This window comes from Tinamus guttatus, unplaced genomic scaffold (genome assembly GCF_059628265.1).
Source record: "Tinamus guttatus ecotype Peru unplaced genomic scaffold, ASM5962826v1 Tinamus_guttatus_pri_ptg000287l, whole genome shotgun sequence".
Classification (NCBI taxonomy): Eukaryota; Metazoa; Chordata; class Aves; order Tinamiformes; family Tinamidae; genus Tinamus; species Tinamus guttatus.
The window spans coordinates 5,257,413-5,283,444 of NW_028288821.1; the positions used below are offsets into that span (position 1 = coordinate 5,257,413).

Sequence of the window (26,032 nt, forward strand, 5' to 3'; positions counted from 1 at the left end):
AGGGCCATAAAAATGTGTGGCTGATGATAAAACATCTGTTCGAGTTCACTGGCCAGTGTGACTTCCCATGCAGGTTCATTCCCTATGTTACCTCTATACATTGCCATGTTCATTTTGTTGTATTGTTTTTGGAAGGCTCCTGGCCAGGAAGTGCTTTAGTGACATGTTTGACAGCTTCCTGATAATGAAGCAGGACAAAAATGAACTTGTCTTCCTCCCCTTGGTCTTTACTGCATACCCGGCTGAGGGGTTTTCTCTTGCATGGATCCACCCTTCCATGGCAGTGCAAAATCATGCCAGATGAGAAGTTTGAAATGAACTTCCTTGTGCCCTGGAGGATCAGTTGCTCAAGAGCATATTGAGAAGTTCTACACTGAAGGTTGGGAGGAAGGAGAAGACATGTTTTATTGCAGCTGTCCACCCCACACTTAGAAACTACTTAGTAAATTGAATGTTTAAAAGCTGCTCATGAAACTGTAGAATTATAAGCTCAGAACATCAGGAGGTTTTGTTGTGAATTTTAGACCACAAAAACAGAGAGACTGCTGAGTTCATCAGTAATGCAGGATCTGGCAGTAGCATTTTAGTATAGTTTTGTCTACTTGTCTTGTTTTATTTTACTTATTCAGCTTTGTATCATATCAGCTGTTTATATATATATATTTTTGTGCAAAGTAACAGTCATGCCAAACTATTACACACTATGCCAATCTTAAAAATAAGTAAATAAATGGAGGGGGTAGATGACACTTGTGCGTTTTGATACCCTGGATCTGTGCTCTGATCACACGGAGCAAACACCTAGAGACTAGGAGGAGAACCTAGATTTTTTTTTTTTTCCAGCCATTGGCTCTTTAACAGAGGAAGTCTAGTTGCTAATCTGAGGCACTATAGTTTTACATGATGTATTGATGTATTCTATCTTAATAAGATAGACTTTAGAGCCTCAGAAGGAAGTAAAATTTCTTACTAGTGATAAAATATTAAGTACTTGTTTTCACTTCTACTGCAGCTGGAAACAGAAATTCAGCAAGTGTCAGAGGCATACAAAAACCTGGAGAAATCTTCCTCTAAACGGGATGCTTTGGAAAAGGCCATGAGAAACAAGCTGGAAGGAGAAATTCGTCGGCTTCATGATTTCAACAGGGATCTGAGAGGTGAATGAAGTAACCTTTTTATTTGTTTTATTTTATTACTGTACTTGCTAGACAAGCCCGTGCTTTGCTGTGGGATTTGCTGTTTCTGGCACACTTGGAATATTACAGGATACTCAGGGATACTCAGTCGGGGATTTGAGGCAGTTGTTGAGAATATGGAAAAGACAGGTTTAGGAGCGTGCTGTAGTCTCTCCTTATCGGCCTGTTTCTCACTGAGAAGAAACATGTGATAAGCCAAATACCATAAACCAGATGCAAGCCTGGAATTCTCTCTTGCCTTATATCCTAGGCACAATTTGTACAATTTGTTCAGTTGATAGAAATGGAAAGACGTTTTGCTGACTGCCTAATCCCACACCAGGCATGTTAACTTTATTTCCTGTCCAGTGACCCCTTCACGTTAACATACAAACTGCAGACTCTCTGCTCTTCCTGAAGGTCTTGTCGTTTCTTATCAAAACAGGCATCTGGCTTTTTGGATCCCCCTATCTTTTCCAGGGTGAGATGTTTTCAGTGTCTGGTTCTTGCTAGGAGGCTGAGCCAGGATTGTGCTTGGGAAGGGAGAGTGCTGTTGAATGGTATTTGACCTTAACATGGGCCAAAGTTTAAGCGTTAGAATCTGAAAGGCAAAAAAAAAAAACACTTGTGATTTTAGACATTTAGAGGTGCATAATAGGTTTTTTTTAATATATTTTTTTATAAAAACCTTCTTACTGTTCTATACATCATCTGTTCTCACTGTCCTTAGTTGCTTGCTAGACCATATTCCCAGAAACTGTTTTGCATCTAAGAAGGCCATACAGTGCCCAGTGTTATCAGAAGGACAGTACACAAAGGCCTGCATTAAATAATCTTATTCATAATAAAATTCATAGCATAAATATTTCATGTATATGCTTGTAGCCTGATCTAAACTTCTGATGCCTGTAGCAAGCAGAACTGTTAAACTGTGCTTAGGATCTTGTTTTTCCCTGAAGTCAGATAATTGAACCACAGTAATTTAATCTTCTAAGTCTTTTGATTGAGTGGAGGATTATAGGGGAATCTTTTAACTGCATGATGAGATTTATTTGGGTGGAAAAAATAAGTTTCTTTCTGCAGATGCTTGAATTCATTCTTTATAAAGCAGATGCAATACAAAAGACTGAACTGAATCTGTTTCTTGTACTGCAGTCTATGAAGTGTCTTAACATACTTGTAAGGATAGAAAAAATAAATTTGTAATGCATTATTATTGTTTAAACTAAGGTCTTTGGAACTCTGCTTAATCCCTCTTACTCTTTATGAAAGTCTACTCAAGGACATCATTAGAAACACTTTTTAAACTGCTTTTGCTTTTGGCAGTATAGAATTGGGAGATCTAGCTTGCATTAGAAGTATCCTGAGGAGGTGTGACTTTGTTTTTGCAAGTTTTTGATTCTTTGGTGTTTCTTTTGTTGCAAAATTCTGCAGAACGTATGGAGACGGCCAACAAGCAGCTTGCAGAGAAGGAATTTGAGGGGTCTGAAGACAATCGGAAAACCATCTCTCAACTCTTTGCTCAAAGTGAGTTACATATTTGTTGTGCGTCAGTAGAATTGCTCTGGTCAGCCTGGGAAAGATAAAAAGTTCAGATCTGTCAGTTTTCTACTCATCGACATTCCAAAACTGGCCATGGAGAAAGGAGGTGGAATTCAGCATTCCTTTTCTGTCAGTGTGTAAAGTCCATCTGATGGCATTTATTTAGTAGAGATCTCAGAGCAACTAATGTGCAGCTACCTTGCAAAACTAGCATTTATCCCATAATGTGTAGGATAAATTGTGCATTTTTTTTTGTCCCATGCAGACTTTGGGTTTAAACCATCATGAGTCCTGGGACTCGGTGAGCTTGGGACCCTGAAGGTCTCCCAGCTCTTTCCTCTTTAATTTGCCTCTGCCATATCCAGTTCAGCAAAAATAAAGAGAATTAATGCTGCCTGCAGTATGCTGGGTGAGGGTCATGGATTCTGCCCACAGCATTGAATTTATCACAAGGCAAACCAAAATGACACATGTGAAATGCTGCTTTTTCTTTGTACTGAAATGTCTGGAGGCTGACGGTAGCGAGCCAACTTTCCTCTCACCCCATGGTGTACTCCACCCTTCTGACAATGCTCACTTTTCTCCAATTGTTATATAAAAGGTAATGCAATAAAATTGCAAAATAGAGAAGATTTTCCATGGTGCAACACTCGTTGCTTCTTCTCTTACAAATGCTGGTATCGCTCCCCAGAGTTGTCTTTAGTCTATTCCTTGTGGCTTAACATCACAAGCAGATGGGTATTGGGGCATGAATTAACTCTCCTCGTGGTGTGGTGCTAAGTCTGTCAGTTCAGTCCAGCTTTTAAAAAGAGCTGGTGGACTTTGAGATTCAAAGGTGCACCCAGGGAGGTGGGAAGACGTGTTTAGTTGCTTATGGTATCTCTGAAACAAGGCCAAAGCTGTGAGGACTCGCATGCCCTATGCATTTTGGCTGCTCGTGGAAACCTCTCCGCGTTACTCCAAAAGCCTTGCTGCAAGCGCTTGCAGATGAGCAAGCAGACTGCTGGCACTGATGGATACCTTCTGGCGTAACGCAGTCCCATCTCATCTCTACCCAACCTCAGTACACTGTTGCAGGCTGACACTGTCACCAACTCATCTCCCGAGTGGGGAAGTAGGTAAAAGAATAGGATGGTGGTAATATCAGCCTCTCTCTGAGTGGTCTTTTGGCATGAGGTAGCTCAGAGTTGGGATCCAAGTTAGTTCTGCAGGTCCTGGAGCACCCTGTTTGGGCACAGCTTGCTCTTGCAACCTCTGTGTGGGCTGCACAGCTTTCCTAGCAGAGGGGAATCTGCTACTGCTACTCCTGTTTTTGTTCTGGGCTCTCTGCTGGCAGAAGGAAGGGAATAATTGTGGTCCTGTAAATATAGTTATGCAGATGCTTGCACAAACGGGGCTGTGTACTCCATCTGCAGTCTCTCCTAACACCCAGGATCTAAGTCCTGTTTTTCAAGCCCTCCACTCCTTGTCCTCATTCCTTTGTCGTGGGATGTTGGTTTCTGGAATGCAGTTTCTCTGGTGTCATCAGCACTGGGTGTAGATCACTCCAGGGAGTATTCTGTGGTTATGTAGCCAACGAGTCCTTTAATGTTATCATTGTAGCTGGCTGGCTCCAGCTGAGAATGGCAACATACGCAGAGGACATCAGCGCTCTGTTGTGGCTTTGCTTTGCCCACTTGTGTGATAATTTCTCCAGGCCCCAGCCACTTTGACCAGTTTATTTTTCCTAATGAAGGCAGCTGCCTTGTTCCTGAAACAGCATAACTGCTCGCACCAGCTCCAGCTCTTTCTGGAGAGCAGCCGAAGAGGAAGAGTTCTTGGGTTTGGAGTGGTTCTAGAGCTTTGGGCATGAACTTGCAGAGCTGGGCAAAAGACTCTCCTGGCCTGCAGCTCTGTCTTGCGCAGGGCAGGTACAGGTGCCTCAGTTCTGGGCGTTAAAAATGACCCCATTTTTAAGGGCAGCAGCAGAAGATTGAGAAGGAGGACAACCACCTGGGCAGAGGGTGGAAAAAAGGAACCCTAGTCCTTCAGACACCAAACTACCATCTTCTCTTCCCAGCCTGTGATATTGAAGTTACTCAGTTTGTTTCCAGTGCTGAAATATCAGAGGTGAAGAGATGCCAAGTTTCACTGTATAATCAGAGCAAATTGCTTAACTGTACTGAGGGAGGCAGCTTCTCCCCCTCCCCGCTAGCACTGTGGGGCACGTTCACGTTGTCACTTGACACACCATGCCTCATTTTCTGGGCTGCAAATTCTTCTCTTCCTTGAAAGCCACACACATTTTTCCCCTTCAGGTAGAGTTGCATTCTCTCTCTCTCTCTCTCTCTCTCTTTTTTAAAGGAATCTCCAAGAAAAGCTGCCCATCTTTCCTTCAACTGTGGAGTGAAGGACCTCTGAAAGCTGGGCAGAGAAATATTGCTGTCTAGTGATAGTTCTCCCTCTGTTTTGATAGACAAGGAAACACAGCGGGAAAAGGAGAAACTGGAAATAGAACTGGCTGCCGCCCGCTCCACAAACGAGGACCAGCGAAGACACATCGAGATCCGAGACCAGGCCTTGAACAACGCTCAGGCCAAGGTGGTGAAACTGGAGGAGGAGGTAAGGAGGTCAGCAGAGCGAATCTAGGGAAGCTCACGTTCCTGTAACAGTGACTGTGGGAATGAGTTTGTCTGGTGCAAATTACGAGGAAATCTGCCTGCTTCAAAGCTGTTTATATCAGCTTAGCTTTGTGTTGGTTAGCTAAACCGCTGAACTGCTCACAGATAAGCCACAAATCTCTCTCTCCTTGGAAGAGCTTTCGTCTAAGCAGCCGCATTGCATTTTCTTTTTGTTTTAACTGATAAAAGTGGGTTGAAAGTGAAATTCCAGCCCTGGCAGCTTCCTGAACTTGGCAGAAGTATGAGCCCGGGTGGACTTTTAGCTAAGAGCAAGGGAGCCTGTCTTGTCCCCTTGCCAGGTGTCCTGCTGGCAGCAGGTTATCGTGGAGCGCAGCCGTGCAGATCACGGTGTGTGCCCAGCATTTGTAACAAGCTGGGCATGACCTTGTTTTTTCTGCCTTCCCTTCGTCCCTCTTGAGAGGGAATAATGTGTTTGAGCTGCTCTGCCAGGCAGCTCTCACAGCAGTGTCTTTTGCAGCCTTGTCCTGCTGCTCACGCACGGCTCCCGCCTCCTTCTGCGTCACAGTGTCCGTCCTCTTTCCTCCTGCCTACTCCTTTCCTCTCCAAGGCTCCATTTCCTGCTCTCGGCCTCTGCTTCCGTTACTCCTACTCTTCCTCCAGAGAGAGCCTCTAAGGAAATCTCATGGCCAACTGGACTTCCTTCCACTGCAGGCTTGTTCTCTTGTCCCCCAGCTCTGCCATCTCCCTGCCTGCCAACTCTCATTGCCTCCCTTGGTCACGCACAGGGCCCACATCCAACTGTGCCTTGGAGATGTTGCTCAAACCCTCCCCTTGGCTGCTTCTCCTCTGCTCTCAGTTCAGAGAGAAGTGGCGCTCCGTTCCAGCAGAGAAAGAGGCTCAGATAAAGTGAACATCCTCCTCTATTGTCTTCTCTGCCTTCCTCCTGTCTCCTGGCGCCATTTCTTAATTTTAGTCTCTTCTAAGCTCTGTATTTGCCCCAGAACCCATTCTCCTGAATCCTCCTGGCCATTCCTTCTCCTCCTTTTCACCCTCGCAGCATACTCTGGAGCACTTTGACTTCACAGAAGACCTCCCTCGGTGGCTTGAGCCCTGCGCTTTCATCTGTGCAGTGTTGCCAGGCCCTGCCCCACTGCTGGGAACCAGCTTCTCTGTGAATGCAAATTATAATAATAAAACAACAGCAAAAAGAGCAGAGTCAGAAGAATGCTTAAATATAACAGTCCTGGTGTGCACCGTGAAAAGTCTTTTGATTTCTCTAGAACTGCAGCATCTCCTGGCATGGCAGCTTTGCACCTCTTAGGCAGGGACAGCTTAGACATCAGAAGATTCTGGTTGGATCCTAAGTGATTCTCTCAATTGAGTCTGCAATATACTGGGCTCTTTGGCTGTTGTGCAGACACTCTAGAAATCTGGTGTGAGATTAAGTGAGGTTAAGACATCCTCCTGGCCTGTGTGGGGCTGTACTCCCACCTGGAATGGGCCTGGGTCTAGGTGCCTTGGGCAGGCAGGGCCAGTGCACAGCTGGGCTGGGCTGGATCCCTGTGTGGGCACTAGTGTTTGCAGCTGGAGGCTTCAGAGACAGTAATAATTGTAAAATTTATTTTAAAATGACTGCCTCATTTTACCAGAAGACTTGAATATGGCGCTGCTGCAGAATACTTGCCTAGATGAAATAGGAAAATAAGTAAATCTGGGTTAGGTTGCATGCCACCTTAAAAAGCACACAAGCGTAAGTACCCGATTTTGAGTGAAGTTTCCTAGCCTGGCTTGCCTGAGGGCTTGTGGTCATTTGCATCCAACCTTTGCTCGAATCCCAGGGTGCTCAGGAAGTGCCACCCTTCCTGTTGTAGATAAATATGGAAGCGTCTCAGGGAGCAGGAATTAACTCTGCTCTTTCCTAGAGGTGAGGGGGAATAAAAGGAAGAAAAGATGAGGTGAAGAGTCACTTTTGCAGGTTTTCTAAACGACTTTTTAGTGAAATGCTTAGGATTATAAAGTGTTTGTTGACTCATTAGCATTAAATTGTGGGAAGTTATGAAATGCCTGAGCCATTTGGTAGCTGTTCAGTGCTCGGAGCACCACTTAGAAAAGAGGTTGAAATGTCATCCTGAGCTAATGGCATTCAGTGACCAGGATATATGAACAATTTGTCAGTTATTTCTTTTATTCCTGCCAGCTTCATTTGAGTTGCTAGTGCCTGGAATTGTCAGGAATTTCCAAGCTCATCCTGCAGAAGAGGGTGGAGTTTCTTACGCTAAGGTTTGGCAGCTGCTCTGGCTCAATGCCTGGGGAGTGGGGGGGGTGCATATTTTAGTTGTTGCATCCTGTAATGCAAGTTTTCAACTTTTTTCTCCTTCCTTTCTGACTTCCTATAAGCAGAGCTATCCTGCCTTGTATTCACCAGATTCTTCAGTAAAAAGAATATTTCCATTTTGAGTGCTGCAAGCCGTTTAACACTATAGTTGAGTTCAGATGCTGCTGTGCTATCAGAATCTCCAGATTGTTTTTGAAGTCCTGAATTGCCAGGACTGAATTGCCATGTAAAATGTAGATATTTGTCCACTTCTATGGACCATTGTGAGTATGTTGGATTCTTGCATCCAAGGTAAAGGGAAGAAAGAGAAGCACAGGCACTCCTTGCGGAGGAAAGGAATGCTTTTGGGGATATCTAAATATAGTGAGAAGCAGTGAAAGCAAAAGTGGATGTTTTCAGTGTATTTTTCCCAGACAGTTAGGAATGGTGAAATGACTCTTCAAGTTTTAGGTAAGCTGCCATCAAAATTAGGTAATAGGGAGTTTATATCTGCTAAGTGGCAAAATGCATGAGTGATCATGGGTATTTAAAATAAACATGTCTACAAGCAGACTTGCAGAGTGTGTACACGTTGTATATATAATAGTTATTACTACTCTGCTGTACGTAAAGCTATGCAGCAGTGCTTAAGTCAGCAGCTCAGCAAACTTGTTTCTAGTGAAGGGTTAGTCTGTTCTTTTTTTTAACATTAAAACTGCAATTTATTTTCATTTCACACAGTGAATTTGAGATAAGTTGAATACATCTGAAGTAAAATATATGCTGGCTTAAGTATATACATATATTGCAGTCAGAATTGATCAGTGATAACAATATTAACCAAAAATTCTTTTTTTTTTTGTCATGAGAGTCTCGACTTTACAGTGTTTGAATGGCTGCTGTGTATAGCAGGTATGTAGTTGGTAGACAGTCACGGATGGCCTGTCTGTGGAAGCATTTAAAAAAGTCACGTTACCAGGTGCCTTAAGAACCTTCAGGAAACAGAGTACAGTGTTAAACTTCCCTTTGCTCTGAGCCAAAGGAGAATTGCAGGGTTTATAGAAGGGAGCACCCTGACCAGTCTGCAAGACTCTGGATACAGGCTGGCTTTTTCTGAGCCCTTCCCAGGCCTCTAATACTGCACCACAGAGTTTGTTTAGTGCCAAATATTTTACCTAACCACAGCTGCTGGATGTACAGGGTACAACTGCTACTGCTTTTACATTTTAAAAGTAATTTTTAGAACTTGCATTGAATTTGGATATTTTTGCTTACCCTGGTTGGTTCTTACTGTGGAAGGCCACACTTCAAGTTTAAGATATATATATTCACACACACACACACACACACACACACACACACACACACATATGAAATATATTTGTTTAAGCTTGAAGTTACACTTGTGTGTGTGTGTGTGTGTGTGCATAATAGTGTAATTTGTACTGCCTTGTCCCAAAACTTAACAAATGCCTTAAGGATTAAGGAGACAGTTTTGAAAAATAGTGACTGCCACAAAGATAGAAATACCCATCCACTCTTTGCCATCTCATGCACATAGCTTACAGTGGAAAGAAAAGCTGGACATCCCCACTAATGGATGAGAATTGGGAAGGTAGGCAAAGGGAAGCAGATTGAATGAAATATCCTGTCTGAAAATGTCTTAAATTTAGCGGCTGTCCAATCTTTCAGCCATGAGAGCTCAACATAAAGCAGATACCAGAGCTTAGATCCTTTGCTCGTTTCTCACTCGGCTCTCGCGGTGAGAACTAGCACACTGGCTAACACTGGGGGTTCTGTCTGGGGGGAAAGGCAGAAACATTCGTTTCCAAATGCCGCCTATTGTGCTTTATGCTCCGTATGGAAGATGCTTTCGGAACAGAGCTCGGGCTTGTGGGGAAGAGACCCGACGGAGAGGCCGAGTGCTTGAAGGCTTCTCTGTTCTCCTTTCCCATCATGTCTGTGAGCCTATAAAAAGATATTCCTACGTGCAGGGACTCGCAGAGCTTATATGACTGTTCTTTCAGGACAGAGTTGCTTTTAAAGGGAACGCTTTTTGGAAGTTTTACTGTTCATGGATGGATAGAGGGGAAAGGAGAGAGATTTTCCCCTCTTCCTTGTAACATGCAGATGTTTAATGAGCTGTATCTCTGTAATGACGCAGAACTGGCTTTTTATTACCAGGTCTCTGCCTCTCAGATTCTGCCTGTCAGTAATTTTCCAGAGGTGGCTTCGAGAGTTATAACTTATTTTAATGCAAGCAAGCGGAGGGACGACGTCCTGGCATTCCCATGCAACGAGCTCTGCTCCCCACACGACGATAGTGTTACCAAATTGCTTCAGCAGAAGCTCTCTCTGGGGCCCGTGGCACCTTATTGGGCCCAAATTCAAACAAACTGTGGGCTCAGAGGCATCCAAGAGGAATATATTCCAAGTGCAAGAGGGAGAAGTGGTTCGAATGTGCTTGTTGTCTTTCTCTCTCTCTCTCTCTTTCTCTCTTTTTTTTTTTTTTTTTTTTTTTTGGGTACATTTCTGCCCATTCCGGTGGGGAAACGCATTTTCAGCTGCATCTAAATGCAGGGATAAGGATAAAATACAGCTTCTAGGATAAACCCAGAATATAATGAAAACACCCTGAACGTATTAAAGGACTTTGAAGACCTCCGAGATGGTGGGTGGGAGAGCAGCAAATGCTGACAAGTGTTACCAATTTGCTGCAACAGGAGCTGTCCAAGATGACAAGGGTAATGTCTGCATCTGTCATTGCTCCTGGGAGAGGGTCTGAATTCCAGCTGGCTTGTAGGAAATCCCCTCATCTTCCCCAGAAAAGCGCTTTGCTGAGCAACCCCTGTGGAAGTCACGATGACAGGTGGCTGCTCCTCTCCAAGAGGACCCCTTGGTCCTCAGCCACCGCTTTTGGACCATGCGACTGCTCCCTGCAGCAAAGAACCGTGCAGGCTGCCCGGGCTGCCAGCGTCCTAGGAGACCTGTTCTGTGGAGCTTCCAAGGAGCAGTTCCTGCTCTCCATGCCTCAGCGCAAGCATTTGTTTAATGGTTTCATTCCAGTACATTCAGAGAGGCTGATTCATCTCCCAGTGCTGGAAGCCTCGGCGTTGGGGAATATCACTGCACAGGCGTTTTGAGGCAGTACATCTCTGACTAAGCTGGAAAGGGACTGCTCTTCAGGCCAGCAGGTCTCTGGTGAGCAATGCTGGCTCTGAATCCCTCTCTCTGTCCTGGAACCTCCCAGCCCGCGCTCTGTGTTGGGAAGCAGTTTTAATAAGGGAAGGAGAAGAAGGGAAGACAGACAGGCTTAGGAAGCGCTGGGGAGGAGCTCAGCCCTGCTGAAGGGCTCTACTGTGCTTCCAGTCATGCCTGGAGCTTCTTGGAGATCTCATGGTCTTCAAGAGGTGTTATAATAAAGATGTTGTTATAAGTGCTCTGTATTTCCAGAGCACTCTTCAAGGCAAAGTAGTTACAATCCATTATGCGAACATAAGCTTGCTCCTTAGCTAAGTGCAGTACCATCAAAAGGAAAATTATCATCTTGTCAAATTTGTGCGAGAGGATGTCGGGCAGGGTGTGACGGCGTCCGCGGGGACGCGCTCCTTCCCTGCTGCGGCAGGAAGGGCAGCACCCCCGGGGGACGTCTGCACTGCTGCGGCTGCTGCTCCCGGGGCCGCCTGGGCGCTGGCGGGTCCGAGGCAGGTGAAGGACTCCCCGGAGGTGCTGCAGGTTCACCGAGCGCAGCCACTGTGCGGAATAAGGCAGCCCTCATCGAAAGGAAAATCGTGTCAAAAGGCACCTTAGGAAAGCTGAATTTTCTCTGGTGTGTTTATGCAGTTAAAACCGATTGAGTATCTGTATTCCTCAGAATCTGAAATAATTTAAAGGATTTCTTAAGCCATTTAAAAAAAAACACACCACAAAAAAACATATTTTCTAATATTTTATAATTCTTATCGACACAGTAAAATGAAGTGTATTTTGTGAAGGGAGGAAAAATGAAAAGAAAAAAAAATGCTGTCCTTGAAAAGCCACTGAACAAGCCGTGCCTGTACTTTAGGTCTGGTGCATGAGCTGGACGTGTGCAGGCAGTGCTGGTAAGTTGGGCAAGAGCGCATGTTGCAAGGTCTCACCTGCAGGTTGGGCCCATGGGAGCGCTTTCAAAGGGAACGTTTCACTGGAATTTCTGTGTCCTAATTCTCCTTTTGGCTGGGCTCTTGGTATTCTTTGAGTGTAGGCCAAAAAGTTAATCCACACATGCACATTCCCAGCTTTATTAATTATGAAACTAGGAAAATGTTGTCATCGGCTCCCTTTTGCAAGGAGAATTTTACCTGTGTGTTAGGGTTTTTGTTTGTTTGTTTTAATACTTTGTAGTTGCTGTTGGGAGACAAAGGCCCTTCCTTAATTTTATATACAGAACGATGGGAACACTGTGGTTCTCACTAGGTTGTTATTACTCAGCATATTTCTCTGGTAGCTTCTTAGTTTGTTCCTTACCCATGTGCAGAAGCTTGTGTGCAAAGCCAAGGGATGGCAGGTTCCGCCACTGACTCAGATTGTCATTTTTGACTGGTCAGCCAGATACTGTTAAGCTAACTTAATATATAATTCATTGGCACCTGAGAGCGCTTAATTCAGTGTTATTAAGCACTGTGATCAGGGATAAAAAGGATCTCTGATAAAACGTCCCTATTGATTTTTCTACGGAGCAAGAATCGAGTTAAGTATTAAAATGTTCTTGTCTCTCTCAGTGTGAATGAGTTTGAAATCTTGAGCAATCAAAGAATAAAAATACCTTTCTAATGTACATGCCCTGGTTGGAAGGCCTTTGGCTGGATTACTCAGTACTTACAGTAACTTTTATAATAAAATACTTGTTTGGGGAAAATCCTCTAGGGCAGCAACATTCATGCTATGAGATTAGATTAGATTAGATTCACACTAACTTTAAAAAGAGAAGAAAAGGCTACCATGTCTGGGATTAGTCGAGTTTGCAGATCTCCTCCTCTGCAACTCACACTGCAGTCTCAGGATTGCTTCAAGGAATGTGAAAATATTGAAGGAAAATATGGTAAGACCTTCTTGGAAGGAGAATGCGAGTGGCTCATTGAATTCAGATCAAAGATGCAGCAGGTCTAATATCCTGTCTCCAGTGGGTCTTATACTCAATGCCTAGGGAATACTACAGGAATAGGGCAAACAATTAGCCATGTTTTCTCCAAACACTCTCCCTGCTTCCATGAAGGACTTCCGGAGCTGGACGCAGTGAGCAGCTTTTGTCTTTCATGTCTCTCCTTGCATTTTTCTTCCATTAGGTCATGCTGGAGCTTTTTGAACTTGCCAACTTGCTTGATTTCATTACTTAAGTTACCTTTTTCCCTTTGTTTCAGCTCAAAAAGAAGCAGGTCTACGTCGAGAAGGTGGAGAAGATGCAACAGGCCCTGGTTCAGCTGCAGGCGGCATGCGAGAAGCGGGAGCAGCTGGAGCATCGGCTGCGCACGCGGCTGGAGAGGGAGCTGGAGTCTCTGCGCATGCAGCAGGTACCCAAGGGCTGTCTGTGCTGTGCTCCAGGGCTTGGAGCAGTGAGCATTGCACCAGGCGTATGAACGAGGGCAATATTTTTTTTTTCATCTTTTAAAACTAGAAAAAAAAAAAAAAGGTAGATATTGTCACGGACTTGCTGACTTTGACTTTTCTTTTTTCTTAGTTGATTAAAATATTGCACTTTAGCCAGAAAATGTAGATAAACTGTAGGAGTTCCATAATGTGGCAAGGCTCAGATATAGCCAGGCAGCTGGATGCTCTTTTAGCTTTAAATAACCTGGTTATGCATTATTCCACATTATTTTAAAAAATATTACTCGCAGTTTGAGCCTTTACATAAAATTCTCTACCAGCTGGACTGAAAAGGCCCCTTAAAAAGCTTTTGCCTGTGAAAAACAATTCCATAAATGCAGTTCATGCAAAGTGATAAAAGCTTCATGTAGAATATGTGCTTCTAATTGCAGCTTGTATCCTTCCTGTGGAAGGAATGGGAAGTCAGCTATGCAGTGGTGTTACGAACTGGATGTGCAGATTCAAGTTTATTTTAGCACATCTTAAACATTAGGTGAACTGACAGGTTGGTAAGTTTGGCTGGAAATAGGATGCAGGCTTGTTCAAAATCACATTTACTTCCAGGTGAATTTTAGTTGTCAACTGCCACATCCACATAGGAATGGATGCTTAAATCTTAATCACATTTTTGCATTGGTTTTAATAGGGGTTATGATGTGCAAATGAGTGGGAGTTAAAACTTGACAGTGATCTGTACCCATAAAGTAAAAGGGGTGAAAAGATGAATTGCATCATACCTATACCTTGTATTTAACAGATAACTCTCTTGGGAGCTGTTTCACATTGCATTTAAAGACCTAGTTGAGTGAAAGTTGAGGCACTGTAAATGCAAAGCATGTTCTGTTGTTGGCTTCGTTCATTTTCGCTTGTATTGGTGTGTTGTTTAACTGATGATCTTGCTAATATCACAATAGGTATAAGTTTGCTTAAATGAAGAGAAAACAAATTAGTGTACTTTTATTGAAAGTGTTTCAAAGGAGAAGATTTTATGCGGGCCTTTTTTTGTTAAAAATAATTGTTTAGTAATTCTTCTTGTTTGACACAGATGTGCATAGTGAATGTACTTTGATAAACTTGTTTCTTCTACTTTAGCTTTAGATTAGGTACTGCAGACCCCACAACTTTTGACTTTGAGCCTGAGCCAAAACAGCAAACGAAAACCCTCATGTGCCCAACTTCTTTTCTTTCTTTTTTTTTATTTGTATTTTTAATCCTGCCAATACCAGACAAGACTCCCATAAAAGCTGTATTTTTTATCCTCTGAACTTTTAGCGCAGCCAATCTCAACTCTCTTTCATGTTCAGGAGAGAAATAACAGTGTCTGTCTTTCAGACCTTGCTTTATAACTGATTATTTTTAATCCTCATTTTCTTAATCCATAAATACACGCAGATCATATTTCAATAATCAGGTCATTCTAGAATATTTTAGATGTACTTTTTGAAGGTAGAACAGCTCCTGTAAATTACCTCTAGTTCTCCTATTTCTATTATGCTTTCATCCCTGGCTAGTATTATACAACAGTTCTCATTTAACACTGATCTTTCATTAAAAAGAAAATAGAAATCTGTGTCTTACGAGATTTGGAGTAGAAAATTTAACAAAATCATTTATTTAATGTGATTATGCATGTGCAGGGGGGTTGGACTAGATGACCTCTAGAGGTCTCTTCCAACCTTAAGCATTCTATGATTCTATGATTATTGCAGTAGGGCCATTCTCACATTGTTTGGATCACCTGGTCCACGTGTGAGTCCCTGAGTGTTAAGGTGAGCTGTGTCTCTGTATCCCAGTTCTCCTCTTGTACAGGCTAGGCTGAGTCCCTTTAAACGAAGGTATTGGTGAGTTTTTGCTTGAGGCAGTGTCGGAGGTAAGTCTGCTAGTTTAGACAGTGCGGATGGGCTGAAGACATCAGACTTGAGCAGTATGGTGCAGTTCTCCAGCACATTTTCGTGGCTTTGCATGTAGGAAAGGGTCTTCACGAGTATTTTCCATTGGAGATACTTTCTTGTTGGTGTTCCCAGCTCTGGGAAGTGCCAGGAAGCAGTCCAGCCTAGGTGCTGCAAATGGCGCTGTCTGTTTTGGCAGTGCAATGTCTGGGATTTGACTGTTGAACTTGGGCATTTGAACATTAAAAGGTGCCTTTCTTGTGTTACATGAGCTTGTTTGCAAGTTTTGACAGAGATAGACTGAACTTTCAGCTTAAGCTCCAAAAGATGCGTGAGCATCACCTCATTATTCCCAGCGTGGCACGTGTGCGTTGCTCTCTGAGGGGTTCTTGCACCAAGCTGGTACTGCTCTGCGCCAGCCTCGGTCCCGCATGCTAAAAGAAACCAACCACCCCTGAGTCTGAGGTGCCTCCTGAAACAACTTTCCATTTTCTTTTTGGAAACCAGCGCCAAGGAACGTCACAGACGGCCAATGTCTCGGAGTATAACGCCACGGCGCTCATGGAGCTCCTACGTGAGAAGGAAGAGCGGATTCTCGCTCTGGAAGCAGACATGACCAAGTGGGAACAGAAGTACCTGGAGGAGAGCGTGATGAGACAGTTTGCTCTGGATGCAGCTGCAACTGTGGCTGCTCAGAGGTAAATGAGACTATTCATCGTACAGGGGTTATTTTCTTTTTCCATTTGATAGTCATATTTCCCACCAAGGAATGTTGTCATACCACCCTCCCCTGCTACCTCTCCTTGCAGTCCAAACAGCATCTAAAACTTCTGCATGTAAGTGGAGCTTGGCTGCTTTTCCTGGGAGCTGTGTAAATGCCAAAAATTAGAAACTTTTTTCCAGGGGTAGATTCCTCCCCTACCATGCAAGAGCCATTTGCCAGGCTAGAATTGCTCTGAGCCAGTCCTAGAAGCTATTGATTCCAAAATAGATATATGAGGAGGGTTTTGTTTTGTTTTGTTTTGTTTTTAAACAGGAATCGGTCCTCGCTGAAGTCATGTGAGATGGGGTAAGCTTGGTGATTCACATCGTTCACCCTGAATGGCTTACTTGTTCTCCAGAATATTTTTGCAAATTACTTGGTGGTATTATCTGCAACATGGTTACGAACCCAAGACATCTACTAGGAAATTCTGCTCAAAATGCTCTGCTCTGCGGGGAGGGCACTGCTTGTGGGGATGGGAAGGGAAGGGTACCTCAAGCTTGGTAACAAGCTCACATTCCAGCACAACTGTCCAGAAACACTTAGTATGACTCCAAATAGGCCCGAGTGTTTTAGCTGCTTAGCAAACAAGATCTGCTGTTGAAGTGCAGTTCTTTAACATTAGGTAGTGCTTACAAATAGTTTTATCACTCATTAGTTTCTGACTCTTAGCAGCAGCAGCTTTTATTTTAGCTTGTTTCATGATCCAGCTTCAAATAGGGAGGTTATCGCAGCCGGGGTCTTGGCTCATAACATCATCCTAGAATTCCAGGGGGAAAGTTGCAAATCTGGTAGGTTAGCATTTAAAGAGTTATCTTATCTTGCACCAGAGGTACAGGCTGTTATTTTAGGGTATTAATGTTTCTTGTGCACTGTTTTCCGCTTCTCCAGAGATTCCAAATCTCTCCAGAGATTTCCTAAAGGCCCTGCTACTACTTGTCCCTAGAGGCCATCTTATATTTTCAACATGCCCTGATAAGTAGGGGCCTGGTCTTTCCTTCATCGCCGAATAAGAGGGGATGTGTTCGGCCTGTGCATGTTGTGTTAAATGAACAAGAATGCTTTCCAGTCGAGAACAAGCCAGCCTGTGAGACCCAGTTCTCCATTTCCTCCTAACTTCTCCCCCAGAAAAGACTATACCGTTAGCATACATGCTGTGGAACTTCGTATGCAGTAGGCCATAGGGTAACCCTCCTAAAAACAAGCAAGCAGACAAAAAGCCCCGAGACATCCCACTAATTTCAGGGGCAGCCTCTTCTACATTGTGCACGATTGCTTTCCCTTTGCTTTTATAGTGGGAAAGAGGTTGTGGGAAGGATGCTTTAGAGCAGAGGCAGGAATCTGGGTTCCTTTGTGCCCTTTAGTGCTCAGTGCTTTGCTATTCCGGCTTGTTTGTTTGTTTGTTTGTTTTGCTTTGTTTCTGTAGGGTACTTTTGTTTATTTTTTGTTTTATTTTTGTGTGTGTTTTTGATGTTTATTCATTTTATTATTTTTGCTTGTTTTTATTTGTTTTAGGGTTAAAGGTACGTTCCCTAGCCCATTCTAACTCCTGCTGGATATGAGAGAACAAATTGTTCATTCTAATGCATTGAGCGAGTGTCATAGTCACTTTATTCTCATTGAACAGCAGCAAGTAGGATGAATGATACACTATATTTTTGTCAGTGGACTGAACTACTTAGTAATCTGTAGTGCCAGTCTAAAACCATTTCTTAAAATACCTGTTTTTAGCCTACTACAAGTTGTTTGGACCAAGCTATTTAAATTTAAGAAATGTCAGACTCCCCTATATGATGTTGTTAGATGGGGAAACGACAGCTTTACATATGAACCTAAATTTTCAGCATCGCAATCATGGAAAGTGCCTGATATTCTATACCGTTTCCCACCCTCTTCATGTCCTTGGATTTGCCCTGTCAATCAGCTTACAGTAGTTCAGTTAAGCAGTTCAAAATATCATAGATTGGCATGGGGTAGGCAGTAGATTGAGTGTTGTTTTTATGACTTGTGTATTTTTGTAACCCTCCTTTCGTTAGGACCGAGAATTGGAGTTTTGGAAGACACTGAACCAGCCTATACTCAAAAAAATAATAATAATAATAAAAGGATGTTCTTGTTTGTTGCTTTTGAGCACTCATTTTGTGCTGCTGGGAGGAAAGCAGCAAAGTTAGGTGGTCCTTCATCTGCTCTACTGCTTGTTCCCAGGGACACGACAGTGATCAACCACTCGCCTAACCCTAGCTATGACACCTCACTGGAAGCTCGCATTCAGAAGGAGGAGGAAGAGATCCTGCTTGCCAACAGAAGGTGTCTCGACATGGAGGGCAGGTAATGTTCAGCTTGCTTCTATCTGGATTATTTAGGATGGAATTTTAAGTGAACTGTCTGGGGTAGGTGGCTCGGAACCAGAAATTCTTGTGTCTTCACCAACAGCAACACTGTAAGGTGCCAGACACTTATTTGGCCAAAGAAGCAGCTGCATGACAATCCAAATCCTATCTTCATACTGAGGGCTAATGCTTAAAAAGTCTTGTCTTCGATTTTGCATCTTGTTTATTCTCCTTTTCTCTTCAGGGCGTCTTCCTCAGACCCTATTTTCAAGCCACCTCTTAAGAGGTCCTGTAGAGCTGTTTTCCCTGGGGTTTGGCTCAGTGCAGACTCCGAAGAGTGTTAATTCCCTTATACCTGTTGGTCTCATTTTCTGACCATAACTCTCAGCTCTGTCTCAAAGCTTCTCTAGTGTTGTTCAAACCAGCTTTCAGGAGCCAAAGATGGTAGCTCAGTGGAGTGCCTTCAGGCACATGTAAAGGAAGTGTTGTGTGATCTGCCATGGGGGACCAGCGAGCAGCCAGGATTTGGAGTGCTGAGCTCACTGGCATCTTCTCTCTGTCTCCCCGAATGCCTAAGGGGGTTCTGGCCACGGCATAGGGACACTGAGGCCTCAGTCCAAGGAGACACCAACTCAGGTACCTTATTCCTCTTTGTCCTTCCTGAAAAGGATCAAGACTCTGCACGCCCAGATCATCGAGAAGGACGCCATGATCAAAGTCCTGCAGCAGCGCTCCCGCAAGGAGCCGGGGAAGACAGACCAGCTCTCCTCCATGAGACCCGCCAAGTCGCTCATGTCCATCTCGAATGCTGGCTCGGGCCTGCTGTCCCACTCATCAACGCTGAGCAGCACTCCCATCCTGGAGGAGAAGAGGGAGGACAAGAGCTGGAAAGGCAGTCTTGGTGAGTTTTAAGCAACAGTGGCAGTTCAGATATGCAAGTCACCATTTTAGAGGGGACAGCAGCAGGAGCAGCAGGAAGAAGGTGCGTTTGACAGACTGAATGATGGAGCTAGCATGTGGTAAAGCTGACTGCGAGCAAGATGGCACACATTTGGAACAACAGCTTGTTTTAATCATTTTTGGGGAAGCAGTGGCTTCTGATGGCCAGGCTCTGTCACTAAATATTTAAGCTTTAATTTCCATTTGATTTGAGTACCTGATTTCAGAGACACTTGGGATCTATTTTTCAGAATTCCCAAGCACTTGCTTTCAGCTCAGTTGTTACAGCTGTCCGAAGGTGTAAAGTCTCCTTGAATAAGTAGCCAACAGGGAGATGAATCAGGATTGCTATCCTGTAATGTTGTACCTGCAGTAATGTGACTCCTGCCCGGAATGGCTCAACACCCTTGTTTGGAGAAAGTGGCTTGTAGGAAAGCAAATGTTAGATGTTTTTGTTTTGTTTTTCTTTTTCCTGAAGAGGGACTAGTTCCAAAGCTTCTCCCCATGAGCATAAAAGACCCTGGGATGTAAGTGAAAATGTGCAGATGATTTCAGGGTGTGCAGCTTTATCCTGCCATAGCTAGGCCACTGCTTAGAGATAGGGAAGTAAATTGTTAGTGCCCACTTAGGTATCTTTGCATGCAGCAACAGGAGGCTTCTGTTGTTTGTTAGGTACCTCAGTACTTAGTGGTGAAAGGTGTTACAGAAAGGTAAATTAGTGCTGTCTGCTGAAGTACAAAGTGATTTCCAAATCCTAGAGCAAGTACTATGAAAAGTGGCAGAGTGAATGCTGGTTAGTTTACTAGGGCTGTGAAATTTCCTTCTCTTTTTCCACAAAGGTGTTCTGCTGGGAACAGAATATCGCTCCGAATCCATTCCCTCCACCCCCTCACCAGTCCTTCCTTCCACCCCCTTGCTGTCAGCACACTCAAAAACAGGCAGCAGAGACTGCAGCACCCAGACAGACCGGGGCAGTGAACAGAGCAAAGCTGCATCCTCGGCGGCAGCTCCCACCCCAGCGCGGCTCCCCGGGACCAGCCTGGCCTACAGTGCAGATAAAACAGGTAACACAGCTCAGACGTATCAAAAGGGGGCCCCTGTCACTCACCGTCTCTTCTGCTCCATGGCACCAGCCCTGCATGTGTCTCTGTTCAGCTCTGGAAAACAGAGTTTAGTTTTTGGGAAGACATACAGTTCTCAAGGACAAGTTTGACCTCATTCTGAGGTCATGCTGAGAGGTATCCAATCACCCAGTAAGAAAAAAGCCCTGAGCGGTAGTTACAGCAGGTCCACGCTGGGTGGAGAGCTGTAGCAACATTTGAGATTCCCTCAGCAATTGGAGCAGGTACAGGCTAATCTCAGAGTAGTCTCTGAGTTGGTGTCTGCTCTGAAGTAAATTGCGAGTCGCACATTCACAATTAAACAATGTGTAAAAGTGGGCTGTAGAAAACTGGCTATGGCATTTTAGTGGTTATTCAGAGTGAACTGCACTCAGATGAGGAGGAAGAAAAAGGAAGGGTAACTATCATGATAGAGTTGTCTAGTTGCTGCACTATCCGGTTGCAGGACTGACCTCGGCATTAGCCTAAGTAGGTCCATTTGACAGTGACTGTCACAGAAGCTCAATTTGCTTCCCACAGAGCCCCAAGCTGGCAAGAGAGGCTCATTTTCCATCCAACTCTGCCAAATCAATGCAGATTACACAACCTTGCCTCTTCTACTTACAGACCCATTACAATTATCTTGTTCTTTATGGAAGAGTGAATTTTGGCTGGTCTCCTGTGCACCTTGCCCATGCTGGGCTATTTAATGGATATCAAGGGCGACAGGTGAACAGGTTTTGTGGTGAAAGTCCACACTGACTGCATTGCTTTAAATGTAGTTGGTCCAGTTTTATGTGCCATTGTAGGTCAGTGGGAGGTACCTGAAGGGAATTTGAGAAAGTGCTTCTGTATTTGTCAGGCTATAAACATGAAGAAATGCATTTTTTAAACCAAATAATCAGTCCTTTGGCCAGTGACAGATGACTTTTAAAATTTTAACCCCTTTTTTCTAATCCTGTGCTCACGGTGGTTGTCAGTTCAAGCTACAGCTTTGATTGTCTGTCTTTTGTTTCTCCTCATAACGTAGATGGGCCACTCTTCCACTCCAGCACTCTCGAAAGAAAAGCCCCTGTTCAGAGCGTGGGGCAGGACCTCCCAGATGGAGAGATGGTAGAATACCTCATCTGAAAGGCTGAACTGGGATCTGAGCTGGGATAGCAAGATTTTTTTTTTTTTTTTTTTTAAAAAGACATTTTTATTGGGAAAAATTTGTAGTACCTGAGTAATAAAAGAACACTCAGCTGTTTGCTCTTGTATATTATGTCTCAAAAATATGGACAGGTTAATTTATAATTTGTTCTAAATTATCAAACCCCCTTAACACTTGTTCTTTGAAAGTTTCCCTGCTTATTTTTTAAATATTGGATCTGGTAATGTCTGGAGAAAAAAAAACATGGTCTTAGGTGCACTACATTTTATATATCATTTCAGTATTTTTTAAAGTCTTGTCTTTTTAAAACAAGCAAAAGTATCTGCTCTCAGTAGCTGGTTGACTGTCTAGCTTGAACCTGGTAAGATGGGTGTAATGGCATTACAGTGATCAGACCCGAATGTGGGCCCTGGTTGTGAGCATCAGGGTACAGGTATTCTGAGGAGCTTCTATAAACTTCTGAGCTGTGGTCAAGGAAGACTTGTCTTTACCCATGGTGTGAGAAGTCAAAATAAGTATTTCACATTCACAGGCTGGAAAGACTTCTGTTTTCAGAGTGCTGACTTTTTTTTAGTTGTGAAATTGTGGTATTTCTTTACAGAAAATACAACCCCAGTGATTGATGTAATGTTTGACATTTTTAGTTGCATCAGAAGATTTGTCATACTTTCATGCACAAATACTTTTTCAATAATTTATACAGTTGTTAATAAATAATAAATTTCATTCATGCCTTTCAAAAAAAAAAAGAGAGCAGTGTTACAGGCTCAGTCCTGATCTCTGTTAGATCCAGTTTTCTGCCAGTGTAATCCCACTGGCTTAGTAGAATTACTCCAAATTTACAATAGTCTAGGCCCCTTGCTTTTCAATGTTAGTGAATTGTTCTGCTACCTCCGTGGTTTAGCAGATCTTTCTCTATTTCAAATCCTCTTCTAGCTTGTATGTGCCTCATTCTCAGAGATACTAGATTCTTTTTTTCTTTCTCTTTCAGCAGTCCCTCAGAGCTAGAACTTTTAACGGCAGCTTTGGATAAAGTTTCACATGGAAAATTGTGGCCTTCCAGAATGTTATTCATCATCATTATTATTCATCATCTGACTGGAGAGAGCAACTAGAATCATTACAGAAGATGCTTTCACATTTTAGTGATCCGTTTCTCTTTCAGATTCTTGGGGATTAGCACAAATGCTGCAATACTCTGGATGCAAATATTTTAAGGAGATATTACAACTAATGCAAGTAAATGTTTTAGGGCTTTTTCATAGTGAACTTGCATTACTAAAACATTTCAAAATTAATTTCTACTAAAAATTACTCTTTTTTTTAGCTTGAATGTTAAAATGTTTAATTGGCCGTGGTCACATCTCAGGAACCTGGCTAGTCTCAACTTTCTTTGCGGCATTAGAGTAGACAGATTTCGGACCCTTTCATTCCAGAAATAAGGAAAATAAGTAATTAATCATCTAACAGCTACTGAATGTACTCAGTTCTTACTGAGTTGACACCATTGACATGGTGTTCATTTGAAATGGCCTTACCAGATCAACAGATACAACATGAATTTTCCTGTGGAGGGTTGGGAGGTGAAAGGAGAAAAGTGCCTTTTCCTTTTCCTTTTCTCTGCCACTCAGGTGCCTTGGCAGTGTCTATGGAGCAGCTGTGGCTTGGAGTTCATTTGTCTTTGGAGATAACTCCTTTCAAAAGCAAAGCAAATGATTCGCATCAACTCTAGCCGATTTGCTCTTTGTTGCTGTTCTTCAGTCTATATTCCTAGACCCACTGGAGGCAGAGATGGCAAAATATGTAAGTAACCTCTTTGCTGAGGACCTCTCTAACGGACAGAGCAGAGCCCCTTCCTTCACTGCTGCCTAAGACACCTTGGAGCTGCACTTTAAGGCTTAGACTGTCTCTGTCGTAGGGGCAGCATCTTCCTGGGCGGTGCGGTAGACCTTCCCTAAGTATATTTTAATAATTTGTCTGAACTAGTTCCTCATTCTTTTCTGCACAAACTGTTAACAGGCATTTCGTTCTCATCCCTGAGAACAACTTACGTTTATTTCTGTTGGCTTAATTCCATCCCATTATGTGAAGTAATGCCCACGCTGGACAATTTTAAGTGATTTCTTTTCCTCCTCCACAGTTGTCGGAAATGCAGGAGAATCTTTTCTCATTAGGTCACTGTGTTCATCTTCCTGCCATTTCAGGATCATTTTCTCTATTGCATGATGTGCTTCAGGCTTCGGATGAACAGAAGGGGAGATTGAGTGCCCGTGGTGTGTGTGTGAAAGGGATTTTACATCTGTAGAGCTCCAGACAACCTGCTCCAACTCAGTTGATCCATGTTAATCCTAAAACACGTAGGAAAAAAACTGGACTGTTTACTGACAATCTGCTTTAGAAAACTGATATCCGCAGCAGGTATTGACTGTTCAACTAGGTTAGCTTGAAAATGCATCTATTCTCCTTGCAGCTCATTGTTCCCAAACTGAATTCCACCATAATCTACTTTTACAAAGGAAGAAGTATATAATGGCTTTCTGTGAAGAAAATACAGCAATTATCTCCTCCAGCAACGGGAGCCAGGAGGTCTCTGGCAGTACAAGCTGTGGGGATCACATAGTGACCTTAGCAATTCCTAGACCAGTGCAAGCAAAATGAAAGGAGATGTCAGTTTTATACTGCTCTGCTCAGGTTCTTTGCCCTGTTTTTTAGTTTGGGTTTCTTCCAAAGTTAACTCCCCCTCCCTAGATCTCTTGCCATGGAAGTCTGAGCTCATCTCCCTCTGCAGACAAACGGGGAGCCTGCACGAACATAGTCATTCCTTGGATCTTTCTCAGAGCCATCCCGATGTGAATGTAAAAGAGCTGCTTGCTTTGAGGAAGATGTGTACCATAGTCTTTGGTCTCTCTGTACAGATTTTTATGTCATTTTTAAGCAGAAACTGCTTTAAGGAGACAAACTGCACACCTAGTTCCTTTTTCTTCTGTAGAACTTGTTTCTAGTAGAAAGTAATCTTTAACACAACATGATTGCAATGACCTTCTTTGCAAACCAAAACTTTAGACCAAGAGTTTTTCTTAAACTCGGGTATTAGGAGCAGAATTGTAGCTTTTACAAAGAAAGCCGCATATTCTTCTTGGTAGAGCAAAACAAGAAAACGGAATTTAGTTATTTTTCCTCTCTCCCTTCATTGCTTCCACAATGGCCAAATTCATGAGTCCTCCTCTTGATCAGTCCCCTGGCCCTGCGAAGTCTCGGGAAGCTGCCTAGGAGCTGGAGCCTTTGGTTCCCATATTATTAACAACGCTAAACAGCTCCTGCCTGGCCCCTGCTGCAGAGTCTGGAGCAGTAGTTTCCATCTGTGGTTTGAGGACCCTTGGGCATCTGTGGGTCGCTCCGTGCAGGGGAGCTATGGTGAGCAGCTGCTATTGGGGAGCATAAAGTCTTTGCACGTGGCATGTGCCTGCTGGGCAGCTTGGTAGAGCTGAGCAGAGGCGGAGGTGCCGCGAGCGGCGTGGGTTTTGCATCCACCTTGAGGCTGCCCGCGCGCGGGGCCCTGCAGGGCGTGAGGCCGGAGCCCTGGCCCAGGAGCCCGTGCGTGGCTCTGCGCTGGCGCCCAGGGATCCGGGCAGTGAATTCTCATAACCACAACCAGGCACCCGTGTTTCCCATGGTCGCAACGGGGCGGCTCTAGAAACCCGGCGCAGCGCACGGAGCAATCCTGAGGGAGGTTGGCTTTCCCTCCCTTCCTGGGCCCGCAGGAACCTGGCGAAGGTTGGCCCGGGATTCACTGTGCTGCTCTCTGTGTTTTGCTCTCTGCAAGGCCAGGGCTTGGGGGATCCTCTTTTCATGTATTTGTATAGGAACCTTTTTTAAAAAAGCTAGCATTTTTATGTCTAGAAAAGTTAAAAAAAAAATGTAAAATGTAATTGTACTGTATTTATGAAGAAAATACATTTCTTTTCAAAAAGATGCCATTCTAAATTGATTTTAGATTCTGGGTTCGGACAGTCACCTTTCCTGGGCTTTTGGGAGCACGAGATCTGCGTCTGCCTCGCGCTGCAGAGCCCAAACACCGTGTTGGGCTGTGCAAAACTGTGGAGGCCTAAGGAAAAGAGCCCGGCTGCCTCCCAACTCGAGCGGAATGTGGGAAAGTGGTTGTGAGGTGTCTGAGGACCTGCTCCTGTGCAGCGTGCTGGGGTGGGACGTGGGACACGGAGGCGGCAAGGGAAGAGCCCAGGCACGATTTATCCTCCCAGCTCGGCCTCGCGTAGCCTCTTCGGACGGGCCCCTGGGAGCTGGAACTTGCCTTGTGGAGTGGGATTAGTCCCTGGAAGAGGGCAGATGGGGCTCCTGGCCAGGTGTCTGCCCTTCACAGGATCACAACTTACGAGGGGCAAGGGGAGCCCCTTCCCCTTTCAGAGTTGTGCTCCAAGGGCAAGAGCCAGGAAGAAAAAAAAGGGACAAATAAGCTACTTATCTGTAGCATCCCAAACATCAAAGCATGTTTTCAAGTATTAAAAGTTTACAATCTTAGAAAACATGACAAGAGAAGGAGCTTTCCTATACAAACCTAGGCTG

At 44.0% G+C, this 26,032-nt stretch overlaps 1 protein-coding gene across 5 annotated transcripts in view; it reads left to right on the forward strand.

The window, feature by feature from the left end:
- The window catches only part of AMOT (angiomotin), a 49,112-nt gene extending 27,647 nt beyond the window's left edge, over nucleotides 1-21,465 (forward strand). For 4 of the 5 annotated variants that reach the window (XM_088527502.1, XM_088527503.1, XM_088527501.1 and 1 more), the window contains 10 exons: nucleotides 1,013-1,157; nucleotides 2,610-2,702; nucleotides 5,173-5,318; nucleotides 13,052-13,201; nucleotides 15,674-15,864; nucleotides 16,203-16,235; nucleotides 18,135-18,257; nucleotides 18,928-19,160; nucleotides 20,038-20,262; nucleotides 21,329-21,465. In XM_088527502.1, the coding sequence (XP_088383628.1) occupies nucleotides 1,013-1,157; nucleotides 2,610-2,702; nucleotides 5,173-5,318; nucleotides 13,052-13,201; nucleotides 15,674-15,864; nucleotides 16,203-16,235; nucleotides 18,135-18,257; nucleotides 18,928-19,160; nucleotides 20,038-20,262; nucleotides 21,329-21,429 (1,440 nt within the window). In that variant the 3' untranslated portion in view covers nucleotides 21,430-21,465. The remainder of the gene's footprint in view (nucleotides 1-1,012; nucleotides 1,158-2,609; nucleotides 2,703-5,172; nucleotides 5,319-13,051; nucleotides 13,202-15,673; nucleotides 15,865-16,202; nucleotides 16,236-18,134; nucleotides 18,258-18,927; nucleotides 19,161-20,037; nucleotides 20,263-21,328) is intronic. The other variant, XM_088527500.1, reaches the window with a different exon arrangement.
- Nucleotides 21,466-26,032: the final 4,567 nt, after the last annotated feature.